Raw genomic sequence first — 26,050 nt, 5'->3', positions numbered from 1 at the left:
AAGTTGTTGTCCAGTTTGTCCTGAGTACGCTGGTACCCCATATGTGTGGGGAACCACTGTTTGGGCACATGTCGGGGCTCGGAACGGAAGTAATGACGTTTTGAAATGCCGACTTGATGTAATGGTCTGCGGGCGTCATGTTACATTTGGAGAGCCCCTGATGTATCTAAACTGTGGAAACCCCCACATGTGACCTCAATTTGGAAACTAGACCCCCCAAGGAACTTATCTAGATGTGTGGTGAGCACTTTGAACCCCCAAGTGCTTCACAGTTTATAATGCAAAGCTGTGAAAATAAAAAATCATTTTTTTCCTCAAAAAATGATTTTTTAGCCTGCAATTTTTTATTTTCACAAGGGTAGCAGGAGAAATTGGACCACAAAATTTGCTGTCCAGTTTGTCCTGAGTACACTGGTACCCCATATGTGAGGGGGAACCACTGTTCGGGCACACGCCGGGGCTCGGAAGGGAGGGAGCACCGTTTGACTTTTTGAACGCAAAATTGGCTGGAATCAATGGTGGCGCCATGTCGCGTTTGGACACCCCCCCTAACCCTAATCCCAACCCTAACCCTAATTCCAACCCTAATTCTAACCCTAACGGGAAAAAAATTCTTTATTTTATTATTTGTCCCTACCTACGGGGGTGACAAACGGGGGGGGGGGTTAATTTACTTTTTTTTTATTTTGATCGCTATGATAGGGTCTATCACAGTGATCAAAATGTACCTGAATGAATGCATCTGCAAGCCGGCAGATTCGACGGGCGCACTGCGCATGTGCCCGCCATTTTGGAAGGCGGCGCCCATGCAGGATTCAGCAGGGACACTGGGAGGGACGCCGGGACTCAGGAGGTACCGGGAGGGCGGCGGGGGGGAGCGGAAGGAAGGGGAGGGGGAGCAGATGCTGACAGCGGCAACCGATCGCTGCTGTCAGTCGGTGGGGGGTGGTCAATGGTCAGATCTCGGTCTCCAGCCATGGCCGATGATATTGCAGCATCGGCCATGGCTGGATTGTAATATTTCACCAAATTTCATTGGTGAAATATTACAATTGCTCTGATTGGCTGTTTCACTTTTAACAGCCAATCAGACCGATCGTAGCCACGGGGGGCAAAGCCACCCCCCCGGGGTGAAGTACAAAGGGTCCTGGACCTGCCTGTCAGGTAACCCCGGTAACCCGACCAGCAGGAACGCAATCCCCCCATGTCACAGGTTGGATTGGCATCGACTTTCGTGACGCATACGCTATGTCACAGGTTGGGAAGGGGTTAAAACTGCACATGCGCTCCTCCTGTAAAAAGATGGCGGCGGTCAGTGAATCATTCGGCTGATCCCAGCAGTGGCGTGTTCGCGACGGTGATCCGCTGATGGTACCATGCAAGAGGCTGCGTATGGCGTATACAGTGTGTGTGCGTGGTGCGACGGTGATAGCAGTCAGATAGCAGTCAGACCTCCAAATTCTACACATAGCCATAGAGTTTAAGACTAGAGGACCCCAACAAGAAATTTCTGTTGTAGGAAATAACTAGAGAACATCTCTTATTGGAAGGCTGCATTGTTCCCGTTATTTCTCCTAAACATTTAATTAAAATTGACAACTGGGTGTTACCACTGCCCTTGTAAAATGGCCTTGACCCTACACTTTGACATTGTGAACACTGAACTGTATGTGATTGGTTAAGGACACACCCCTAGCTGGAAATAACCAGTTTTCAATCCACTCATACATTTCCAGGAGGAGTAAGAGAGGAACATTTAAAAATGAAAAGTCTTACTTCATGGGGAATAAAGGGATTTTCTAAAAAAACATGTCCTGTAGTTGTGCCTTTTTCTTAATCATAAACTTGATTCTGCCTGTAGCCACCACTAGGGGGAACACAGGAGCTGAAATTATTGAAATAGTAATAATAAAACATTAAAGGGATATTCCCATCTCCAAGATCCTATCCCCACATGTAGTAGGTGTAATAATAATAATATTAGCAAATACCTCCAATAAGAAATGTATAGTTCTTCTGATTCGCTGTGTCACTTACCCCATGTGCAGCGCGTTGCAGTAGCTTAGGTATCCATGGCTATGACCACTAACAGCTAACTATCACTATATGAGTGGTCGTAACCATGGATACGTAAGGTACTGCAATGCCCTATAAATGGGGTAAGGGACCTAGCTAATCAGAAGAACTATACTACATTTCTAATTGTTAATTTTTCTATTTGCTAATATTATCATTACTACATATTGGGATAGGATCTTGGAGATGGAAATATCCCTTTAAGCTTCTAAGTGCCACATTAGGCAGTTAGTATACTATGTCTCACTAGGGATTCGGGCTCTAGATCAGAGAAACGAGACCTAAATGCTGCAAACATATATCCTAAAATGAATCAACAAGGAAAATTAACCCCTTAAACGCCACATTTGATATTTATCTTTATCGCCTTCCGCGTTTCATACATGGAACTATTTGTGTCTACACCCAGTATTACAACTTGACCATGTGTTCTGCTGCAGGTTACATTACTAGTGTGGCAACTGTAAAATGTGTGAAAGCGTAATGAATGAGAGGGCAAATGGCCAGCTCGTCTGGAAGAGCGGCATAGCTAACCTGTTTATCAGACGCCCCCCCTTACTTCCATTCATGTGCATCAGACAGTCATATGCAATTGAGCCTGAGGGAGAAGAGGCCATGCCACTGGAAAGTCAGAGCGTCATAGATTGTCATCGGAGATTGGCCTTGGTGCTCTGGTGATGTATAAATACGGAGGATTCCCTGAATGAGTCTGACTGATCCATCAGAGCTGCCATTGCACCGTCCCTGTGACCACAACCATCCCACCATGAACAGCCACATGAACGGAGAAGTCAACTGCAACTATCTCACCAGTTACAATGGACCCATGGACGTGAAAAAGACTTTGGCGCAGCAAAGCGTGAACCAGTGCAATAAGGAGCACCAAGAAGAGAAGCTGCCGGCTATAGCAAGTGCCTACACTGCCATCCTAAAAGAACTGGGGGAGAACCCCGAAAGGGAAGGCTTACAGAAGACCCCTCTTAGAGCTGCCAAAGCCATGCAGTACTTCACTAAGGGATATCAAGAGGACATCCATGGTGAGTTCTCCTGCACATCGCAGGGGTGGGCAGTAGGTCGGGGGCCCAGATAGAGATCGTGATTTGAGCCCAGTAACAAAATCGCACATAAAACCACGTTCAATCCTCTGCAGTGTCAGTCATTGTTTACTTGGCTGTGTCAGTCATTGTTTACTTGGCTGTGTCAGTCATTGTTTACTTGGCCGGAGCAATGACATCGCATACGTCCATGTGACAGCTGCAGCCAATCACAGGGCATATATTCTAGCATCACTACTGAGGCCAGTGATTGGCTGCAGTGGTCATGAGGCAGTACATGATTATTGCAGTCAAAAACTCAATGTTTGATCTGCAAGGGCTTGAACAGGTGAGCATGTATTATTGTGCTGCGGGGTAACAATGCATAACGGGGGATTCTGGTTCTAGCAAATGAAGCCGGAATTTTGCTGAACAAAAAGACATGCAATTTTCTAATATTTCTGTATCACTGATGAATGGGAACGATCATTCTATGCAGAGGATGGAAATCTGTCCTGGCCGTGTGATGATCACGCCAGTGCGGTGCTCGTTACCAAGCACAGCTTTAATTATGGCCCTGTAACCAGCTGTGCACCTGAGTGACCATCACCATCGTAGATTATTCCCTATCTACAGAAAAGGGGATAACTTGCTGATTGTTGGAGGTCCGACTGCTAGGACCATGGATGGAGTGGATGTGTGCATGTTCAAATCTCCGCTCCATTTTTTGTCTCCTGGAGTAAGCAGAGTTCAGCGCTTGTCTAGTGGAGCAAAAGAAAGTGTGTCGGCACATCCATCTAGGATAGAAGTAAAATCTATTGTTATTGAAAAATAGATTAAAACATGGTAAAATGAAACCTAAGCGCTTGCCTATTCCTGAAAGTCCCACTGACCATGAACGGAGAGGAGGTCAAGCATGCGCACCAGATGTCGACCCCGCTACTCAAGATCACTGGGGATGTTCCAGCGGTCAGACCCTCTGTGATCAGCCAGTTATCCCCTTTCCTTGTGGTTTTAATAGCGATATGAAAAGTTGAGTAACTTGTAGATACTTTCCTTTAATTTTGCACCAATTATGAGCTAGATTTTGTTTTGTTCTCACTTCACACCCAAAGCAAACGTGAATCTAGCTTGTGTGCACCTTGCAGTTGTGTGACTTTTATCTGTCAACCAAAATTCAGTTCTCCACCCGTAACATTAACATCCAAAATAAACAGAAAATGAAACACTGCACCAGGAAAGATTGGCCTCCATGATCAGTCCTGAACTATGGGCGTTGATTGTGCCTTCAAAATGCTTATATCCAAAAAGTAAGGAGTAATCTCTGACCCAAAATATTACTTACCTGATGTCCTGACAATAGTGGGTCACTCTCCTATCCCCCTTCTTTGGGGTCATTGCTCAATTAATGCCACTAAGAACAATGTTGAGCTCATTCGTATAAGGCTGCTTTTACACTTACCGTGTCTTTGCGGGACGATTTTGCGACTCCAATAGATTCCTGTGGGGCGGTATAATCGGCCCGCAAAAATTCCACGGTGCGCCGTATGGCCGTATTTGCGGCCGTGATAAAAGATCGAACTTTTATACGGCGTACGGACACGGCCCCCATTGAAAAGCATTGCGGTGCACCGTGAATTCCGGTTTTGCGGAACGCCTTTTTTTTTTTTTTTTACAATACTATTTCCATAGTATTGGAAAAATGAAAAATGGCGATCTGCAAGCTTTTTTGAGGTCCATTATTACGGCAGACGATAAAAATTGCTTTGATACAGCCCGCAAAAGCAGGTCGCAATAATGGACCGCAAAAACACCGGTAATTGTAAACGTAGCCTAAGGCTATGTGCCCACGTTGCGTTTTTATGCGTTTTCAACGCATTTTTGCAGCCGCGGAAACGCTTAAACGCTTCAAAAATGCATCCCCATGCAATCCTATGGGATTCCGCAATTGCTGTGCCCATGCTGAGGATCTAACCGCTGCGGAATCGCATAGCGGTAAAATCCGCAGCATGTCCATTCTTACTGCGGAATCGCGGCGATTCCGCTGCCATAGGATTGCATTGAAATGCTCACTTTACGCATGGTGGGCATAGCCACATGCGTAAAGTGAGGGCTTCATGTGCGGATGGTACCCAGGCCCTGGGTACCATATACCTGTAAAAAATAGAATTAAAATAAAAAATTGGAATATACTCACCTTCTGATGGCCCCCGGAGTCTTTCCCGCCCTCAGCCATGGCATCTGCCGTTCCCTGGGATGCATTGCGCGAATGACCTCTGATGACATGACGTAGCGGTCTCACGAGATGCTACGTCATCAGAGGTCATTGTCGCAAGGCATCCCTGGGAGCGGAAGATGCCGGCAGCGTGGCTGAAAGGCGGGATCGCTTCGGGGGCCGCCAAAAGGTGAGTATATTCTGGTTTTTTTTTAATTTATTTTTAATATCCTATCATTTACTACTGATGCTGCATAGGCAGCATCAATAGTAAAAAGTTGGTCACACTTGTCAAGCACTAAGCTTGACAAGTGTGACCAACCTGTCAATCACTTTTCCAAGAGATGCTTCAAATCGCATGGAAAGCGCAAGCATTCTGCAAGCTAAAAATGCTTGCAAAATGCTTGTATTTCGCGGAAAAACGCATGCGAAGTCCGCATGCCGTTTTTACCCGCGGATAGGAGTTGCGGTAATGCTGCGGACATTTCCGCAGCATTTCTGCAACATGGGCACTTAGCCTTAATGCGAGAACAGGTCATTGCCAGAAGGTGGGATCCCCAGGAAGATTTGGATAAGAGGTGAAATGAATGGCTAAAGGGGTTCTCCAGTGAAAACACGCCATCACGTATGGACAGGATGGATCATAACTTACTGATCGGTGGATGTCTCACTGCTGGGATCCACATTAATTTGCAGAACTAGGAATTTTTATCTAAAATGGATCAGCAGGTCGGATCAGCAGGTCTGTTTATACTCTGGGCTTGTTGGAAAAAAGTGAGTGCAGTTCTCGGCAGCGCCACATGCAATAATTGGAGCTCAGGTCAAACATGTGCACTGAAGTTCCATTCTGATGGGAATAAAAGGGCCCTGTACTGCAGATCGGTGTTGGATGCCCAATGATCAGCAAGGTATCCACTGGATAAGCGATTATTTGTTTTCACCAGACAACTCCTTGAGGCTAAAACCAGATACAAAAATCAATTTTCTGAAGAACCCACAAAACAGGTATTTCCAAAGGGCACACACCCACTTCAGTACTAGAGACTGAATCCACAGGCACAAGTGTTGGTTACGCAATGCTACCTACCGGAAGGGAATGGACTGCAGAGCAGGATGCGGGTGAAGGAAGAGGGAAATTTAGGAGAAAGTACATCTCAAACAGTGACACATTGCTGATTAATCCACATGAAAAAAGGTTATCCAGTCTTACACAATGAGGATGTTGGTAGAGATGAGAAGACCTGCAGTCAGGCCAGGAATTTCTCTCCGAGCACTGTTAATACGAATGTGTGATTTCAGGGTAAGACTGGGCAGTGACATTTGCCAATTTATAGAGGAAAAAGAAGCGACTAGATTTCAATTATTCATGTATTGCCATAAAAAAAAACAAAAACACAGGAACAGTTGAAAAACAAAATGATGTCCCAGAAATAAGATTTTATGAGGAATGAAGGTATTTACAGACAAACAAACATGTTAGAGATGTGTACACCTGTCACAGCAGAAAGTCACAACCAGTCCTCCATTTACTCCTACCTTCCACATGTGACTGCTGGTTGTCCTGCAAAGAAAGGGGTAAGGTGGTGAACATTCTCCCAGGTGAGAGGGTTGGGCATCTATGGCATAAGACACTATTATCCCATCCACTTTTATAGATAAGCAATTTAAGGGGAAAGTGTGATAAGGTGTAATTTCTAGGTAAATTTGGAATAAAAAAAACAAAACAATCCATAAACATTTACGGTAACGATACCTGGATACATTTGTTATAATTGCCAGGACACTGAACAATTGATTTCTGCATTTGTGTATTGCAGATATTCTCAATAATGCCATATTTGATGAAGACCATGATGAAATTGTCATTGTGAAGGACATTGATGTTTTTTCGCTCTGCGAACATCACTTGGTGCCATTCTTCGGCAGGGTATGTACCAAAACCAGCAAGCACAATATACACTAACACTGTCAGCTACTAATCATTTAAAATGAGTCAAGTTATAGATTTTTTTTTTTTAATAAAAATGTTTTGCCTGATTGTTCCTTGTTACATCCCCTAGTAGTCTCAGATCTTCATGGCTATGTACTTGTTCACTGTGAGACGGTGCATGTACGGTCGTGCGGCTCTCAGTGTAATGAGTTTTTTTCATTTCTAGGTGCACATCGGCTATTTACCAAATAAAAAAGTTGTTGGCCTGAGCAAACTGGCGAGGTAAGATTCTTCTCGCAGCGACTGGGCTTCCCAGAAAGCAAAACAAACATACTGTCAAGTTTCCACCACAGTTTATTACAGACGCTGTGAATGACAGCTCAGCCGCCCTATGGATAGCAGGGGTGTGTCAGGCTGTGACAGCTCAGCCGCCCTATGGATGGCAGGGGTGTGTCAGGCTGTGACAGCTCAGCCGCCCTATGGATGGCAGGGGCGTGTCAGGCTGTGACAGCACAGCCGCCCTATGGATGGCATGGGCGTGTCAGGCTGTGACAGCTCAGCCGCCCTATGGATGGCAGGGGCGTGTCAGGCTGTGACAGCTCAGCCGCCCTATGGATGGCAGGGGCGTGTCAGGCTGTGACAGCTCAGCCGCCCTATGGATGGCAGGGGCGTGTCAGGCTGTGACAGCTCAGCCGCCCTATGGATGGCAGGGGCGTGTCAGGCTGTGACAGCTCAGCCGCCCTATGGATGGCAGGGGCGTGTCAGGTTGTGACAGCTCAGCCGCCCTATGGATGGCAGGGGCGTGTCAGGCTGTGACAGCTCAGCCGCCCTATGGATAGGAGGGGCGTGTCAGGCTGTGACAGCTCAGCTGCCCTATGGATGGCAGGGACGGATCAGGCCGTCAGTGCCGAGTCACAGCTCAGCTGCCCTAACGATAGCAGGGGCGTGTCAGGTTATTATTGATGTGCGTGACAGTTCAGTCACCCTATGGATAGTAGGGGCATGTCAGGCTGTCATTGACAGCTCAGCCGCCCTATGGATTGTAGGGACGTGTCAGGCTGTGAGTGACAGCTCAGCTGCCCTATGGATAGCAGGGGCGTGTCAGGCTGTCAGTGCTGTGACAGCTCAGGAACCCTATGGATAGCAGGGGCCTGTCAGATTGTCAGTGCTTTAATTACAATTTGCCAATGAAGGCAACTGAACCCTAACGAAAGCCGGTTAAAAATTAACTTTTCATTATCTAAAGAATAAGATTAAAAAATAGGACAGTCCGTGTGTATAAGGGGACATCGGGCTACAGCCGTTACCAACTGCTCTCTAATATTGTTGCCAATAACACAGAGTGACTGAAGCTAGTAAAACCTAAAGCCTCCCCAAACATGTTTCACCAGGAATCTGGCATCATCAGAGGACAGAGGCTTAAAGTGCTGTGACAACTAAGCTGCCCTTATTAGAGAATTCTGCTTCCTGCTTTGAGACATTTCTCCTCTCTTCGCTGCCTCATGAATCATCATCCACTTTGAAAAAACTAGCTTCTCCTTGCTCGAGACCAGACTGACAGCCAGCTCAGTGAGATGTCAGGTTACAGAGGAAGAATGAGAAAACAGGCTGAGGGAGGCATACAAAGATTGTGCTGAGCTTTCTATCAAGTCTTTTACCTCACCCAGAGCCAGATTCACATCTACACTGCTCAGTACTGCAGATTATTATTCTCCAAGCTACTGCTTCTTTCTGTGTGCAAAGTAAGCAATGAAGAACAGGAAACCTTCTCTCTGTGCCATGTATTGGAAACACCATAGCAGCTGCTCTCTTCAGCTCAGAGTCAATATATATACAAATAACTAATGATCTATGGCCATTTTATTTGCTGCTGTCCCCCTAGAATTAGACATTTGATAACTTTTTTTTCCTTCTTTCAGAATTGTTGAAATCTTCAGCTGGAGATTACAAGGTAAGATTATATATAGGCTTACAATTTTTTATTATTTTAAAATAATAAAATTCACAGAAGAAATGAAACAACTTTGTGAAACATTCAGACTTCTTATTACCGGTCTAGCAATCATCTGTGATCTACAATTATAATACTGTTGCATATTTTACAGTTCAAGAACGACTTACGAAGCAAATTGCCCTTGCAATCAATGAGGCGCTCCAACCGATGGGAGTGGCAGTTGTTATAGAGGCTTTGTAAGTAGCATCTTTCTTGTATTTTTTTTTTTTTCTAAAAATTAATCTTTAGGCTATTATGGATAAGATTTTTTTTTTACTAAAATGTGTGTATTTCTGGCTAAAAATAATTTGTGCAATTGGGTTTTTAGTAAAACTGTTGCACCGTTTGTCTTCTGTAGCTTCTGTGTTGCACTTACTATTGCTGGCTGCAGAATGAGTTAACTAAGAATCCATTAGAAAGCTCATTCTTAACTTCCTTCTTCTGAGATCCTCTCAGTCGACTTAGGTTGGGGATACATGGTGACCTGTAGAGTGTCAGCAGGTCACTGAAAATTCGTGTGCTTTATGACCACATAAAAGTTGAGCTGAACTTTATGATTAAAAAAATCAGGTGAGAAAAGCTCAGAAGAAAGAAAATAAGAGTTATAAACGCTCACTGACAGATTATCTAGTTAACTTTTTCTTCAGCCAACAAGACAGTGCAACACATCGGCTATAGAAAGCAACCAGTGAAAGGTTTTTTTAATGAAACCCATTCGCAAAAATGAGATTTAGCAAAAAATTAATGAATAAGTAAATAAAAAAAGAAAAGGCCCAAGAGATTTCCTATAATTTACAACCAGAAATCAGCATGAATTGTAAGGGAAATCTGTACCATTACGAGGGGTTGAATATTTTAATGGCACCACTTCCAGGGCTCATATATTGAGGAAGGTTTGTGTTCTTCATTACAGGCACATGTGTATGGCAATGCGAGGAGTACAGAAAATGAACAGCAGAACGGTCACCAGCACAATGCACGGCGTCTTCAGAGACGATCCTAAGACCAGAGAAGAATTCCTCTCACTGATCAAATAATGATCTACCGGCACTCATGTAAAATATGCAAAGTATATTCACACAATGAAACTGTAATATTTGTGATTAATTCATCGAGGGTGCTCAACGTTATAGATTTCTTTTGTTTATCTGAAAAAAAATAAAACAAATTTCACTATTGATAGATTCACAGTGAACCGATGAGAACGAACGCTATTGTTATAGGTACTGTGTTCTTTTCTTTGTAGGCCTCATTTCGTTTTCAGTAAACAGAAGAATGATGTGCTTTACTAAAAAGCTCTATCTTGGTCTCATCTGCCCACAAGACGCGTTGCCAGAAGGATTTTGGCTTACTCATGTACTTTTTGGCAAACTGCAGTTTAGCTTTTTTTCTGTCTGTGGCACCAGCATATTTTTCAAGAATTTTGGTTCTAAAGTCCTCAGACAGTTCTCTTCTCCTCTTTCTGTTCTCCATGCTTAGTGTGGCACACAGACACACCATGCAAAGATTGAATCAACTTCTCCCTTTTTATCTGGGTTCAAGTGTGATTTTCACATTGCCCACACCTGTTACTTGCCACAGGTGAGTTTGAGGAGCATCACATACCTGAAACAAAGTGGTTTATCGACAATTTTAGAAAAACTACAATTTTACCTGGCCCATTTTTGGGGATTCTATATGAAATTATGTTCAATTCGCCTTTTTTTTTTTTTCTCTTTTTCTTTTGTGTTGCTCCAAGACACACAAAGGAGATAAAGTTTCTCGTGTAACAAAACATGTATAATTGCAATTATTTTCTGGAAAAAACAAAACTTCATTTTCTGGAACAATTTCAAAGGTGCCAACACTTTCGGCCATGAATGTTTCAGCTGAGAGGAGCTTATGTCTTTTTTTAAGAGATATAAACCTCCTGTCAGATCAGTGAGTTGACCGACAGAATCTCAATAATTCATTCTACAGCCAGCAAAAAACCAGTGCAACACACAAAGGCTATAGAAGACAAACGCTGCAACATTTTTAATACAACCCAATTGCAAATTATGATTTTTAGCCACAAATACACGTTCCCCGGGGCGGTCTGTGGGGATCTTCAGGTGATGCTCTGATTATATATTCATAATGCAGACTGCTGACAGGTCACTGATCCCTCACTGACCTGCCCCCTAGTTTACATAATGAATATCTGTACAGATATAAATATTTTTTAGTATTCAAGTAAGAAAAATATAATGTCCTTAAGCGTTGTCTTCTCTTTTAGGTAATGACTTAAAGGGGTATTCCCAACTCCAAGATCCTAACATGTAGTAGGAATAATAATAATAACAACAAAAATAGCAAATACCGCCAATGAGAATAGTAGCATATTTTACCTGATAACATGTTGCTTAGCCCATGCGCAGGACATTGGAGTAGTTAAGCTATCCATGGTTGCGACCAATAGCCACGGTCATTGTATGACTAGCCATAACCATGGAAACCTAAGCGACTGCAATGCCCTGCACATGAGGTAAGCGACATAGGTTATCAGAAGAACTATGCTACATTTCTAAATTGGAGGTATTTGCTAATATTATTACTTTTTTGTATAGGATCTTGGGAGATGGGAATACCCCTTTAACCTCCAAGTTCCACAGTTCTCAATTTGATCAATCATCTGTATGACAGGCAAAAATTGTATGATCACTGGGGATCAGGCTGCAGAGCCCGACAGATCCTGAAAATAGGGATGCCATTGTCTCCTTGTAAAAAATAAAAAAAAGCAGTGGTGAGCATGGGAGGCCACCCCACCAATGAGCAGTGAACGGGGTTGTAGGTCAAGGAACTTTGGATCTCCCACTCTTATGATCGGTGGCACTCCAAGTGGTCGGACACCGTAGGAGGAGTCATACATTCATCACCTTTCCTGTGGATAGGATATGTTGTCTGTTAGACAACCTTTTACTTTTCTGTAAATAATACAGGGATATCTTAAAGCTAAAGTCTATCCAAACACAGCTTCTATACACAACAAACATCACACGACATAACATTTTAAAACATTCAGTTTCTTTAATTTACAAAACTCATAACTCTGGATCACGTAGAAGATATTCAGTGTGGACCGGGATCTGTTCACACTGACATCTGGCGTCTGTTGTGCCAGATTTCTATTATTCTACTCAAAAGAAATTTAAAAAATAAAAATAAAATTATTGGGAAAAAAAAAAAAAAACAACTATTTAAAGACCTATTTACATAGGCTGAAAATTGTTAGAATAAGCTTTTTCAAGAGGAATGGATCAGCAAAAGATTACCTACTGTATTACTTAAATCAAATGTTTGTGTTACATGTATTTTTGAAAAAGGTTTTGTTTTTAATATTACGATATTTGTAAAAATTAAAATTAGTAATCTTGCAATTCTCACACTGGCCACTTTTTAGACTTGTTTTCTGCCTTTTCAGGGAAAGTTTACAGCAGGCTCTTTATCAGCAGAGGCAGGATTAAAATGACAGGTAACACCTCTATACACAGCTGATAACACAGGATCCACCAATCATAATACATGATGTCACAGCTCCCTCTCCTTTCACAATAACCTTAGCACACGCTCATTAGATGCTTCAATACATAAGATAGGGTTAGGATCCGACCATTGTTGCTAATGTGCAGGTGTTCTTTCCAGAAACAGTAAGAAAGTTAAAGCCTAAATAAAGCCCCAGTGGTTCGTGTGAAAATTGCAAAAGTTCTTATTTTCAAAACAGAATGTGACCTGAAAATAAAAATTTGGCAAAAAAAAATAGACAAAAAATGTATTTAAACAGTAGGTTGTTTTCTGACAATAAAATAACATAGTAAAGATAAAACGGGAAAAAATTCTAAATTCACCTCCCCACCCCAAAAAAAAAAAAAACAGACAGAGAAAACGTCCACTAATGTCAGACATGGAAATCTCAGAGAATGTGTCTGCTTAGAAATATAAAAGCAGGACATGAAATATTTACATGGATAATACAGAAGTAAATTCTTCGTCCATGGGATTATGCTATAGTCTTACAGCTCTTTACACGGAGGTTTGCTTATAATTCTTTGTGTCCAGGACTTTCTTCCCACACATGGCGCAGATCCCTAGAACAAGAAAAATAAAAAGTATGAAGGAGTGAAGAGGTTGCCATCACCTTACAATGTTTTATACAGTGTGTTACCCCTAGGAGACGCAGCCATTGTCTTTTCCTCTGCTTGTTCCAAGAGTCAGAACTTTATTTTTCTATCAACATTATCTTTTTTTTGCAGGACAAGCTGTAGTTTTAATAACACCACTCATTTTATCATACTAAAAAAATGTGGAAAAAAGTTGAATTAAAAAAAAATAAAAATAAAATAAAACCAGAAATTGAGCTGTTATTTTTTGAGATTTGTTTTTACGGTGTTCACGTGACTTTGTTCTATGGTTCAGTACTATTATGGTGATAATAATTTATATAGTTTTATATATTTCTTTTACTAAAAACTTGGCTTCAGTTGACCGTATTCTGAACACTACAGTTACTTTTCCCATTGATAGAGTTGTATGATGGCTTTTTAGTTGTACGATAGTGTTTTTTTTATCAATACCATTTTTGGATCCATATGACTTTCTTATCTATTTGTATTCTACTTTTAGGAGGTGATGTAACAAAAAAAAGAAATTCTGCCAATTCCATTTTTTCCACGCTTTGGCATTTATCGTATGGGATATTTTTTTTCATGACAAGTATTTTATGTTAGTTACAAATTTAGGTTGAAATTTTATGTGTTTATTTGTGAAAATATTGCAATTTTGGTGATAATTTCCCAATTTTCAAACTTTCAATTTTTTTAACCAGTTCGCCATGCTGTAGAAAATAATTTATAAATATCATTTCTCACATGTCTACTTTAAATCAGCATCATTATTTAAATGTCTGGATATAAATAGTTTTCAACCTGGATGGTGCCAAGATGCGAGCGCCCAGGCTGAGAACCACTGATGAATGAGCTGATGCGCGCGCAGCATCAGTGGCGACGTCAACGCGGTTACTACCGGTCACCGAGGCTGCGTTTCCAGCCGGGCTGAACCGCGGTGACCTCACCACCATGAGAAAAATGCATCAAAGATCTGCGGTGAACTCACTAAGCTGAACAGAGGTGAACTCGGTGTCTTTTTCTCATGGTGCTGAGCTCACCGCATTTCAGCCCAACTGGAAATGCAGCCTCGGTGACTGGCAGTAACCTCGTTGATGTCTACGCTGCTTACTGATGCCGAGCTCATAGCAGCTCATTCATCACTGGTTCTGAGCATGGACGGTCGCATCTTGGCACAGTCAAGGTTGAAAACTATTTATCCCCAGACATGGATTATGGCGTGGGACAGAACGAAGGACAGGTGAGGGATATCGTTTATTTTTATTTTGCTTTATTACAGAAGACATTGGCTACAATAGAATGGGCGTTAAGCGAGTATAAATGTGTATTATTTTTAAACAAAAATGTAAAAGTGTGCTTTGTTTTAATTTTAAATAAAATACTTAAGGCTATGTGCACACGTAGCGAAACTCTCGCGGAAGTTACCGCGAGAATTCCAGATTCCATTCTGCGGGGGGGGGGGGGAAGAAAAAAAAAAAATAAAAATCGCATTTTAAATTCCCGCGGAAAAACTAGCGTTTTGCAAGCGTAATTAGCTTGCAGAATGCAGCCTTCCTGCCTCTCTCCACGCTCCCGGTCCCAGTAATCCATTCTATTTTTTACAGGGATATGGTACCCAGAGCCCGGAGGACAGTCTCCTCTCCTCCGGACCGTGGGTACCATCCGCAAATGCTCGGCTTACTTTTCGCATGGTGTGCCCAGCCACATGCGGAAAGTAAGCAGAACAATGCATTCCTATGGGTGAGGGATCGCCGTGATTCCGCTAAATTAATGAGCATGCTGCGTTTTTTACCGCAAAGAGATTCCATCGCGGAAAAAAACGCAGCACTAGCACAGCATTGCGGAATCCCATAGGAATGTATGGGGTGCTTATTTTTCACGGCAAAATCGCGCGTTTAAAACCGCCACGGAAACGCAAAAAAAAAAACGCTACGTGTGAACTCAGCCTTATTCTGGCTGTGTCTTTATCATACAACTATAGGATTAGTAATGGATGGGTGTCTTATAGACGCATCTCCATTAGTAATCCGTGGGCTTGATGTCACCTGACAATACAAAGGTGACATCAACCCCATAAATATGAACCCACTTGCCAACGCTGCAGGACAAGTGGGAAGAGTCGGGAAAAGCACCGGAATTGGCGCATCTAATAGATGTGCCTTTTCTGGGCAGCTGCGAGCTGCTATTTTTAGGCTGGAGGGGTGGGTCAATATATATAGCCCCTTACCAGCCTTAGAATACCAGACCCCAGTTGTCAGCTTTAGCAAGGTTGGTTGTCAAAAATGGGGGGGGCGTTTTTTATTTAAACAATTTTTTAAAAAAACAATGTTTCTATGAGAGAGATTTTTGTCGCCGCTTCCAGCCAGAAATGTACTGCGGATGTTGACAAGGGGTTAAAAGGATCGTACCCTGTGGACAATCCCTTTTTATTACAATGGTTCTCCGTTATGATCACAAGTTGGGGACTTCCAGAAATCAGCTGTAACCTGAAGGAGAATCCAGCAGTAAGTGTTCAGATTTCATGCAGCACAACCACAGGGGAAACAAAACATTACAAACCGTTCAAGAGTTGATAGACGCACATGTTGGGCCCTATAGAGCAAAATATTCTCTTCAAGCAAACAAAAAAAAAAAAAAAAAAAAACAGGGTCTGGAATGGGGGACCCCCGTCTACTCCCATAAAGCTCTAGTAACAAAAATGTGCATACTGCCCCCAGACTTTTCTCAAAATGTTTTGCTAGAAAATCTATGGGTAATCTGATCTGCAACCAATCAAGGTCTAGACGACATTCACACATGGCAGAATTGCTGCAGATGTGCTGCACAGATTTCCCTCTTGCAGGGTTTTCACACCCATATACACAAAAAATATCTGTAAAAATAAAACGACTGTGATGCAGAAAATCTTTACAATGTATTTAGCGAAATCTGCAGCAAAATCAGAGATGGAAAATACACGTGCTTCTCAATAAATTAGAATATCAAAAAGTAAATGTATTCTAAATAGGATGGAACACATGATTGCCCAATCCCCCACTGACTGTGATAGATACTGTGAGACTTGGAGAGACTGGATTGAATCCTAAGAATCCGATGCCTACCGTCTTACATCAGACTGATGGGATCCACCCCTTTCTACTGTGTGTTTCTTCTCTGTCCGCATTGTGCTCCGTGCCTGGTTACTCTATGTATGGTTTCCATTGGATTTTATTAACTTCATAATTGTAATACTGATGGCCTAAAATGTTCCCTTCCCTCCTTTTTCTTCTTATAACTTGATGTTTTGTTGGACAATATACTTATATTCTATGATATACTGATATTGTCCTAGTTATTCTTTTCTTTTTGTTGTATTCTGAGATTGAAAATTATTAAATCTTTCAATAAAACTTGAATTTTGAAAAAAAAAAAAAAAGTTAAAGTATTTCAGTTCTTCAGTACAAAAAGTGAAACTCATTATATAGAGCCATTACAGAGTGATCTATTTCAGTTCTGTTAATGCTGATGATTATGGCTTACAGCCAATGAAAACCCAAAAGTCATTATCTCAGTAAATTAGATTAACAAAAAACATCAGAAAATTAGATTAACAAAACAGACCTGTACAGGCTCCTAAGTGTTTGAAAAGGTCCCTTAAGGGGGTTTTACACATAGCGATATCGCTAGCAATATCGCTAAAACGTCACTGGTTTTGTGACGTTATAGCGATATTGCTAGCGATATCGCTATGTGTGATACTTACCTCCAACCGGCTCCCCCGCTGGTTATCGCTGATCGCGCAAGATTGGGCGGCTCCATTTCTCTTCGTCAGCTTCCTGCTGGCGCCGACGAGCGTCGCGTGGAGGCGGGCGGGAGGACGTCAGGATCGCTGTGTGTGAAAGGCGAGTATCGTGCTCTGCGTCGCTGTGAGATCTTTCTGTGTGAAAGCTCACTAGCAATCATTTAGCGATGCACCTGCGATCCTGACCGGGTCGGATCGTCGGTCGGATCGCTGGTGCATCGCTAAATGTAAAAGGGCCTTTAGTCTGTTTCAGTAGATCCACAATCATGGGGGAAGACTGCTGACTTGACAGATGTCCAGAAGGCAGTCACTGACACTCCACAAGGAGCGTAAGCCACAAGAGGTCATTGCTAAAGAAGCTGGCTGTTCACAGAGTGCTGTATCCAAGCTTATTAATGGAGAGTTGAGTGGAAGGAAAAAGTGTGGTAGAAAAAGGTGCACAAGCAACCGGGATAACCACAGCCTTGAAAGGATTGTTAAGAAAACACCATTCAAAAATTTGGGGGGAGATTCACAAGGAGTGGACTCCTGCTGGAGTCATTGCTTCAAGAGCCACCACACACAGACGTATCCAGGACATGGGCTACAAGTGTCACATTCCTTGTGTCAAGCCACTCATGACCAATAGACAACGACAGAAGCGTCTTACCTGGGCCAAGGAGAAAAAGAGCTGGACTATTGCTCAGTGGTCCAAGGTGTTGTTTTCAGATTAAAGTAAAATTAGTATTTCAATTGGAAATCAAGGTCCCAGAGTCTGGAGGAAGAGTGGAGAGGTCACAATCCAAGCTGCTGGAGGTCCAGTGTGAAGTTTCCACAATTACTGATGGTTTGGGGAGCCATGTCATCTGCTGGTGTAGGTCCACTGTGTTTTATCAAGACCAAAGTCAGCACAGCAGTCTACCAGGAAATTTTAGCGCACTTCATGCCTCCCTCTGCCGACAAGCTTTTTGGAGATGGAAATTTCATTCTCCAGCAGGACTTGGCCTCTGTCCACACTGCCAAAAGTACCAATACCTGGTTTACAAACAGTATCACTGTGCTTGATTGGCAGCAAACTCGCCTGACCTTAACCCCATAGAGAATCTATGGAGTATTGTCAAGAGGAAGATGAGAGACACCAGACCCAACAATGCAGATGAGCTGAAGGCTGCTATCAAAACAGCCTGGGCTTCCATAACACCTAAGCAGTGCCACAGGCTGATCGCCGCATTGATGCAGTAATTGATACCAAAGGAGCCCTGACCAAGTATTGAGTGCATTTACTGAATATACATTTCAGTAGGCCAACATTTCAGATTTTAAAGTCATTTTTCATGCTGGTGTTATAAAGTATTCTAATTTACTGTGATATGACTTTTGGGTTTTCATTGTCTGTAAGCCATAATCATCAACATTAGCAGAAATAAACAAGTGAAATAGATCACTCTGTATATATGAGTTTCACTTTTTTGTATTAAAGAGCTGAAATAAATTAACTTTTTGATGATATTCTAGTTTATTAAGAAGCACTTGTATCTGCCATGTAGTGACACTGCCTTACTGTCACCCCACTTTCCAAGACTCCTAAATAGGAAATCTAATATATCCCTTTCGCATTTATAAATGTGCAAAGCAGGAGATTGGCCATTCAGGATCTCAGATAAGCTGGGTGACAGCCCGTCAGTAACAGCCCTGCAACAGCTGAACCCGAAAACTTATATAAATAGGTAACACGGGTTGCTTTAGAGGTAAATGCCTATACGAGAGGTTGGTTATCCTGTTTGGTATAGCCTTGTGGATGGCACCATAGGGCACTTATCCTGGCAGTTTTAGATTGCCAGGGCTACACCTTGTAGTGAAACCCACAGTGCTAAATCTTACCTTGAGGCCAGAGGTGCTCGACCGTAACAGAAAGTACGAACGCTTTAAAGTGGGCATCAACGTCCTGCCTATGTCCTGCAGTAAACTGTAGGACTAAAATGGGTCTCAGAATTAGACCTCAAAAGGAAGTGTCGGGGTAAACCCTTTTACAACATGGGTATCCCAGTCGGGGATATCTTTCATCATCCTTTATTTGAATGGGCGTCATATATTAATACATTTTCCTAGCGGTCGTAACTAATGGCCACAGCTCATGGCCAAGGATTTTGGCTACTACATCCTTGCAATTATTCTTCTGCAGCTCTATGGTTTTCTTTCCCACTGCTTACCCTTCTTATAGGCACATCCTTGGCAATAGTGTGATCCTGGCTGATGAACAGAACTTTTGCAGATACGACATATTGCAAATCGATTTTTTCCATATGGGTCAAACCTAAGACACAAAGAATAAATAAAAATATGACAATATTGCATTAATTATTCTGCAAGATTTATTAGAAAATAGGTGGGAGCTAAAACTATCAGAAAAGACATTAATAGCTGTGTGTATGAGAATGAAGATTTAAACACTAATCACAAACATATTTGCAAATAAAGGGACAGATGGAGGGAACTTGTCTCCAGGATGATAAGATTAAGGCTGTGTGCCCACGATGCGATTTTTAAGCGTTTTTGCCGCGATTTTTGGCACGAAAATGCTTAAAAATCTTGTACAGAACGCACCCCATGCATTCCGCACATGCTGTACTATTGCTGCGCTTTTTTCCGCGGCGGAATCGCAGCATGCTCATTCTTTTGTGCAGAATTGCAAAGAATTGCCGCGATTCCGCACCCATAGGAATGCTTGGGAATCGCTTACTTCCCGCATGTGGCTTCAAACAAGCCTACCACATCAACTACTGAGCAAACTAACTTTGCCCTGTTCCCTCCTTCCAAATATTATTCTGAATCTGCACCCTACTATTCATCTGTCTCCACACCCTCCATGCACACGATAACTGCACTTGATACTTGTCTATTGCACTTAAACACACGGGCTGATGACCCGTGCAGCTTTATATGAAAATCCCTATTTATTATAATTGCCAGACCTGAATTAACAAGCACTTCTCACCTACTGTGTCCCCCCATTTCCTTGTAGATTGTAAGCTTGCGAGCAGGGACCTCACTCCTAATGTCACTGTCTGAATTGTCTTAACTTGTATTGAATTTATTGTCTGTACATGTCCCAGCTTAATTGTAAAGTGCTGTAAAATATGTTGGCGCTATATAAAAATTATTATTATTATTATGTGGCTATGCCCAACATGCGCGAAGTTAAGCGTCTCATGTGCGGTTGGTACCCACGGTGTGGAGGAGAGGAGACTGTCCTCCAGGCCCTGGGTACCATACCCCTGTAAAAAAAAAAATGAATAAAAAAAAAAAAAAAAAAAATCTGGGTATATTTACCTTTCGACGTCCCGCGCTGCCTTCCCGGGCCACAGCATTCCCAGTAATGCCTTGCGGCAAGGTCCTGTGATGACGTGGTCTCGTGAGATCGCTATAGCAACGCGAGATCAACATCATCACAGGTCTCTCAAGGCATCGCTGGGAACGGGAGAGTCGCTGAGACTGCGCGGGATGTCGGAAGGTAAATATACCCAGATTTTTTATTTTTTTAAATTATTTTTTACATTCTTTTACTATTGATGCCACATAGGCGGCCTTAATAGTAAAAACCTGGTCACACTTGTCAAACACTATGTTTGACGAGTGTGACCAACCTGTCAATCACATTCCAAGCGATGCTTCAAATCGCTTGGAAAGTGCTTGAAAATCGCATGCGAAAATCGCGCTGAAAAAAACGCACGATTTCTGGGAAGGAGTCCGGTTTTCAGTGTCCGGATTTAAACGCAACGTGGGCACATAGCCTAAAGCATATACTAAAACTTAAAGGGCCCAGGATGGTGGTGTAAGAAATAAATAACAAAAAAACACCTATATTCACCTCCTGACCTGGCACTGCTCCTCTGCCCTGAATACTGTGGCCACTGCCGATGTCCTAGTATCATCATCTGGCAGCGGCTGCAGCAGTCACACTTCATCCAAATGGGAAGATAGACGAAATGAGAAGGCTGCAGCGGCTGATGATTGGCTGCAGCGGTCACATGATGCTCCCTGGCAGATGTGGAAGTCAGAAGACTGGCAAGGGGTACAGCACATTGCAAAAAAAAAAAAAAAAGTAGCACCGGTCCACAAGATGAGTGTCGGTCTTTTTTTATGTCTTCCACCATCCTGGGCCCACAAAGGGGACCTTTTAAAAATAGGAAAGAACACCTAAGGCCACGTTCACTATTTGGTCAGTATTTGAAAGTCAAAACCAGGAGTGGAACAATCAGAAGAAAAGTATAATAGAAACACGTCACCATTCTGCATTTATCACCCGCTCCTGGTTTTGGCTTATAAATACTGATGTAAAAAACTGACCAAATACTGAACGTGTGAACGCGGCCTTAAACCATCCTCCTGCTTTGCCTTTGCGACACAGTAGCAAGGTGTACTGATTATATACAGACCCCCTCAGAGAATCTGGTATCTTGGGTTGTAAAAACAATCAACCAAAGTCTTCCTGTCAAATAAGGGTTTTCCATCTTAAAAAAAATATATTTTAAACATGCAGGAAATGTTATAACATAAAAGAATATATGCTCAACAGGTATAACCCAGCACAGCCCCTTACGGTGGCCTCTGCAGGGACAGGAATCAAAGATGTCCCATTCTTCAATCACATGACTGGCTGCAGTGGTCCAGAATATCATTGCACACTAAAGTGACCTGTGCTGGGGTGATCGTGGGTAACAGCCAGTAAAAATGTTACCTGCATTTTGAGAAAAAAAAGTGGCCAGACAATCCCTTTAATTGTTGGTGACAGACATGACATTTCTTGTTCCTGCTCGGTCCCTAAATAGTGATTTCACGTAAATCGATGGAAGGAAGGAAGAATTGTCCTATTCTATAGGATGGAAATAGCAGTAACCTTTACCGGAAAATTTCCTGGCTGACAAATAATTACGTGTTGCCATGGTCACATCTCGGTAAGATCTTCCCGGAACACCGCGCCGTCCTGCGATAGATGGGATTTATATACGGCGAGCAGACTTCCACTACACAGTAAGTTAGCAACTAAAGGGGCGTCATCCATTGAACTCAATAGGATTTTAAGGCTTTTGATTTTTTTCCTCCATTTATTTTATTTTTATTTAGTTTTCTTGGAGGAAAGGGGAAGGTTGGGTTTCCTTTCCATCTCCCCATTATTTATTTATTTTTTTTAAATGATAAAACTAAAACTGGTTGTTCACCATTCATTGCAAATGATTTGGGTCCCACTTTTCCCTAAATAACTGTAGTGCCTGGTGGGTAAAGTGTATAGGCGGTGCAGGTATGAGGATAGTACATTAGACTCCATCTGCAGATCTGTGTACATTGGCATCCAAACACAACACGAAGGCAAACTACCAAGTTGTGCAATATCCTGGGAGAATACAGCGGAGGACATGGACAGTGGTGGTGGGCTCTGTAGACACTAACCTCGCCCTCTTTGATGTCAGGGCTTTGTTTTCATTCAGTTTTCGGCCGCCGCTTTCTGCAAGTTAATTGATAAAATAAATTATAGTTTTCAAACGTCCTTTAAAAAAAAAACACAACACAACAACAACAAAAAACAATGCAATAAAATCACAAAAAACCCTGACTACATTCACTATGTATCTGCAGCCTATTAAGGTTTTAATATGGAGCATTAGACCATAGGCATAACTAAGGGAGCCGATGTTCTGCATGCACTCTTTTATTGTGTTCTTCAGCCTCCATACTAACCTACAAGCATAAGTGGGGGAACCAGGGCAGATATGAAAACTGTGCAGGACATAGTCACACACACATAGACATGCAGGTTTACATTAGGCATACATACTGTATATAAAATATGCACCTGCTAATACATTACATGCATATACACACGACACACATATACATAGAACACACAAGCATATAGAAAACACACACACACACATATATATATACAACAAATACACTGACATTTTTGTGATGCAAGCGGTCAGATGTCCAGACAATTTTTTTTTACCCATTTATTCATAGTTGTAACAGCCATAACTATTTTTTACAAAAATATTGCTTTAAAAAGGTTTTTTTTTTTAGCGAGAAGAGAGAAAAAAAATGTAAAAAAAAAATTCACATAGTTATTTATGCCAATTACCAAATATGTGCAAATTAGTTACTGGTTTGTGGCATTCATGATTAGAAAGTGTATATAAAAAATGTGATTATTATGACTGTTTTTCTATAAAAATTACTAAAATATAATGAAAAACAAAACTCCCTGACTTTTACCTTGCTCCCAATATGCAGGTATAAAGAGGTGTACAGTACAGGTATATAGGAATATCTAATTTCTATGTACCAGTACAATATGCCTATAAAGAAGAACACTTCATATACAGTTAATTCTCCTATATTCCATTAGTACTGGAGTCACAACAGTTATAACTGAACGAATGTGAAAAGATCCCACCACTCTCAAATGTGTCTTTCAGATTTTCCTTTTTTTTGAAACAGGAAAGAAGACTCTCTGCTACCTTTAGGCTTTGAAAATGAGAGGGAAACTTAAAGAAATATGCTCCAGTATGACTGTCAACTAGGTACGCTTCAGTATCATGATGTATCTACATATACATGATGTCCTGGTACCATTAAAGGGAACATGTCGTCGGGAATACCTTCTTTACTGATGCTTGTATTGTATTAGCCCTGCTCTGTGACTGCAGACTGGTGAATCCTCACATCACGCACACTGTGAAGATTCTCCGATGCTGTGAGATTGCTGGCATGCAATTTGCATACTTCTGGCCACATTCTGACTAGATGTGTCCGGCAATATGAAAATTATAATCCTTAAGGGTTCTCAAATCAAACTCATATATAAATCCCTAAAGCAATACTTTATTATTTAAAAACCACAGATGTGGTACACACCGGAAAAATGTGACAGTAATAGAAAAAATGAAAAATAGGTGTTCAAAATTAAACCCACACTAGGGTAACCCCTACGAGTCCCTATTAGGTAACTATGCTGTACCCTGCCTGGCTGCGGAGGTTGGCACCCTAAGGGGGGAACGTTGTGGCGCCCCCGCTCACGATGGCTATCCCTGGGGGCCCTGATAAACCCTACAGCCACTAGTGGTCCCTTCTACCCAATGTAAGGGAACCCCTCGTTCTAGACAGAGATCAGACCTGCTCTATAGAGGACCCTGTGTCCCAAAAAGAGAGGTTAAAAACAAATTAGAACACACATGGCATAGAGTGGCATATTTGAAGTCCCACAGAAAGATACAGGCAAACTTCAAGGCAGACCAGTGGGGTATCTCAGTTCAGATCATGCCTAATTCTTATATACACAATAAGGAGATGCCATCAATAGTCTCCCACTAATGAAAATATATGGGAAACGCAGAGCTGCAACAGCGGTACTTATCTGCGTTTTTCGCCACCTGCCATCAATTTATGAATGCCTCAAACAAATTAGAACACACATGGCATCGAGTGGCATATTGAAGTCCCACAAAAAGATACAGACAAACTTCAAAGCAGCCCAGTGGGGTATCTCAGTTCAGATCATGCCTAATTCTTATATACAAAATAAGGAGAGGCATCTTTTACAAAAATCGATGTAGAAATAGCTGAAAGATGCCATCAATAGTCTCCCACTAATGAAAATATATGGGAAACGCAGAGCTGCAACAGCGGTACTTATCTGCGTTTTTCGCCACCTGCCATCAATTTATGAATGCCTCAACGCGTTTCGCCTTCCAGGGCTCATCAGGAGGCCCGATGCTACGATATTTCGTGTCCAATATAGGTGCAAATAGCTACTATTTCTACATCGATTTTTGTAAAAGATGCCTCTCCTTATTTTGTATATAAGAATTAGGCATGATCTGAACTGAGATACCCCACTGGGCTGCTTTGAAGTTTGTCTGTATCTTTTTGTGGGACTTCAATATGCCACTCGATGCCATGTGTGTTCTAATTTGTTTGAGGCATTCATAAATTGATGGCAGGTGGCGAAAAACGCAGATAAGTACCGCTGTTGCAGCTCTGCGTTTCCCATATATTTTCATTAGTGGGAGACTATTGATGGCATCTCCTTATTGTGTATATAAGAATTAGGCATGATCTGAACTGAGATACCCCACTGGTCTGCCTTGAAGTTTGCCTGTATCTTTCTGTGGGACTTCAAATATGCCACTCTATGCCATGTGTGTTCTAATTTGTTTTTAACCTCTCTTTTTGGGACACAGGGTCCTCTATAGAGCAGGTCTGATCTCTGTCTAGAACGAGGGGTTCCCTTACATTGGGTAGAAGGGACCACTAGTGGCTGTAGGGTTTATCAGGGCCCCCAGGGATAGCCATCGTGAGCGGGGGCGCCACAACGTTCCCCCCTTAGGGTGCCAACCTCCGCAGCCAGGCAGGGTACAGCATAGTTACCTAATAGGGACTCGTAGGGGTTACCCTAGTGTGGGTTTAATTTTGAACACCTATTTTTCATTTTTTCTATTACTGTCACATTTTTCCGGTGTGTACCACATCTGTGGTTTTTAAATAATAAAGTATTGCTTTAGGGATTTATATAGATGTGTCCGGCCTCACTCAATACACTTACATTAAGCGAGGCTGCACACATCTATTCAACACAAGACTGCATGTATGCAAAACACATACTTGGGGTCAAGAGACCACTGGTCGTGGCACTAGAGAATCCCCACAGAATGTGATGTGAGCATTAACAAGTCTGCAGTCACAAATGACACTATAAAGGATGGGAAGATGACGGCAGAGGTGTCATTTACTCCCTTTTAGCTTACTACTTATTCACACTGTTTGACATCAGCACATTTCATTCAGTTTGTTCACACACAAAAAAAAGGCAGAAAAGTGAGGAAAAAAGACAATAAAATGTGATT

At 42.1% G+C, this 26,050-nt stretch overlaps 2 protein-coding genes across 2 annotated transcripts in view; one reads left to right on the top strand and one right to left on the bottom strand.

Annotated features, from left to right (window-relative positions):
• The first annotated feature begins 2,529 nt into the window (after positions 1-2,529).
• LOC141057897 (GTP cyclohydrolase 1-like) lies at positions 2,530-12,462 on the top strand. The gene is made up of 6 exons (XM_073553998.1): positions 2,530-3,113; positions 7,143-7,252; positions 7,482-7,537; positions 9,175-9,206; positions 9,361-9,445; positions 10,162-12,462. The coding sequence occupies exons 1-6, from the start codon at positions 2,780-2,782 to the stop codon at positions 10,283-10,285; spliced, it is 741 nt and encodes a 246-aa protein (XP_073410099.1). The 5' UTR covers positions 2,530-2,779; the 3' UTR covers positions 10,286-12,462.
• The window catches only part of CRIPT (CXXC repeat containing interactor of PDZ3 domain), a 17,349-nt gene continuing 3,570 nt past the window's right edge, over positions 12,272-26,050 (bottom strand). Inside the window, exons 3-5 of the mRNA XM_073553997.1 lie at positions 22,599-22,653; positions 19,361-19,464; positions 12,272-13,354 (exon numbers count right to left, since the gene is read on the bottom strand). Of these exons, the coding sequence (XP_073410098.1) occupies positions 13,290-13,354; positions 19,361-19,464; positions 22,599-22,653 (224 nt within the window). The 3' untranslated portion in view covers positions 12,272-13,289. The remainder of the gene's footprint in view (positions 13,355-19,360; positions 19,465-22,598; positions 22,654-26,050) is intronic.

Source organism: Dendrobates tinctorius, unplaced genomic scaffold (assembly GCF_039654945.1).
Source record: "Dendrobates tinctorius isolate UK_male_01 unplaced genomic scaffold, ASM3965494v1 ptg000205l, whole genome shotgun sequence".
Classification (NCBI taxonomy): Eukaryota; Metazoa; Chordata; class Amphibia; order Anura; family Dendrobatidae; genus Dendrobates; species Dendrobates tinctorius.
This window is presented reverse-complemented; position numbering and strand designations above follow the sequence as displayed.

Excerpts from the sequence above, each read along its gene's own strand:
- LOC141057897 (XM_073553998.1), top strand. The coding sequence starts at position 2,780 with ATGAGTCTGACTGATCCATCAGAGCTGCCATTGCACCGTCCCTGTGAC. Across the intron at positions 3,114-7,142 it reads ATATCAAGAGGACATCCATG|ATATTCTCAATAATGCCATA; the intron begins GTGAGTTCTCCT and ends TGTGTATTGCAG. Across the intron at positions 9,446-10,161 it reads GCAGTTGTTATAGAGGCTTT|GCACATGTGTATGGCAATGC; the intron begins GTAAGTAGCATC and ends TCTTCATTACAG.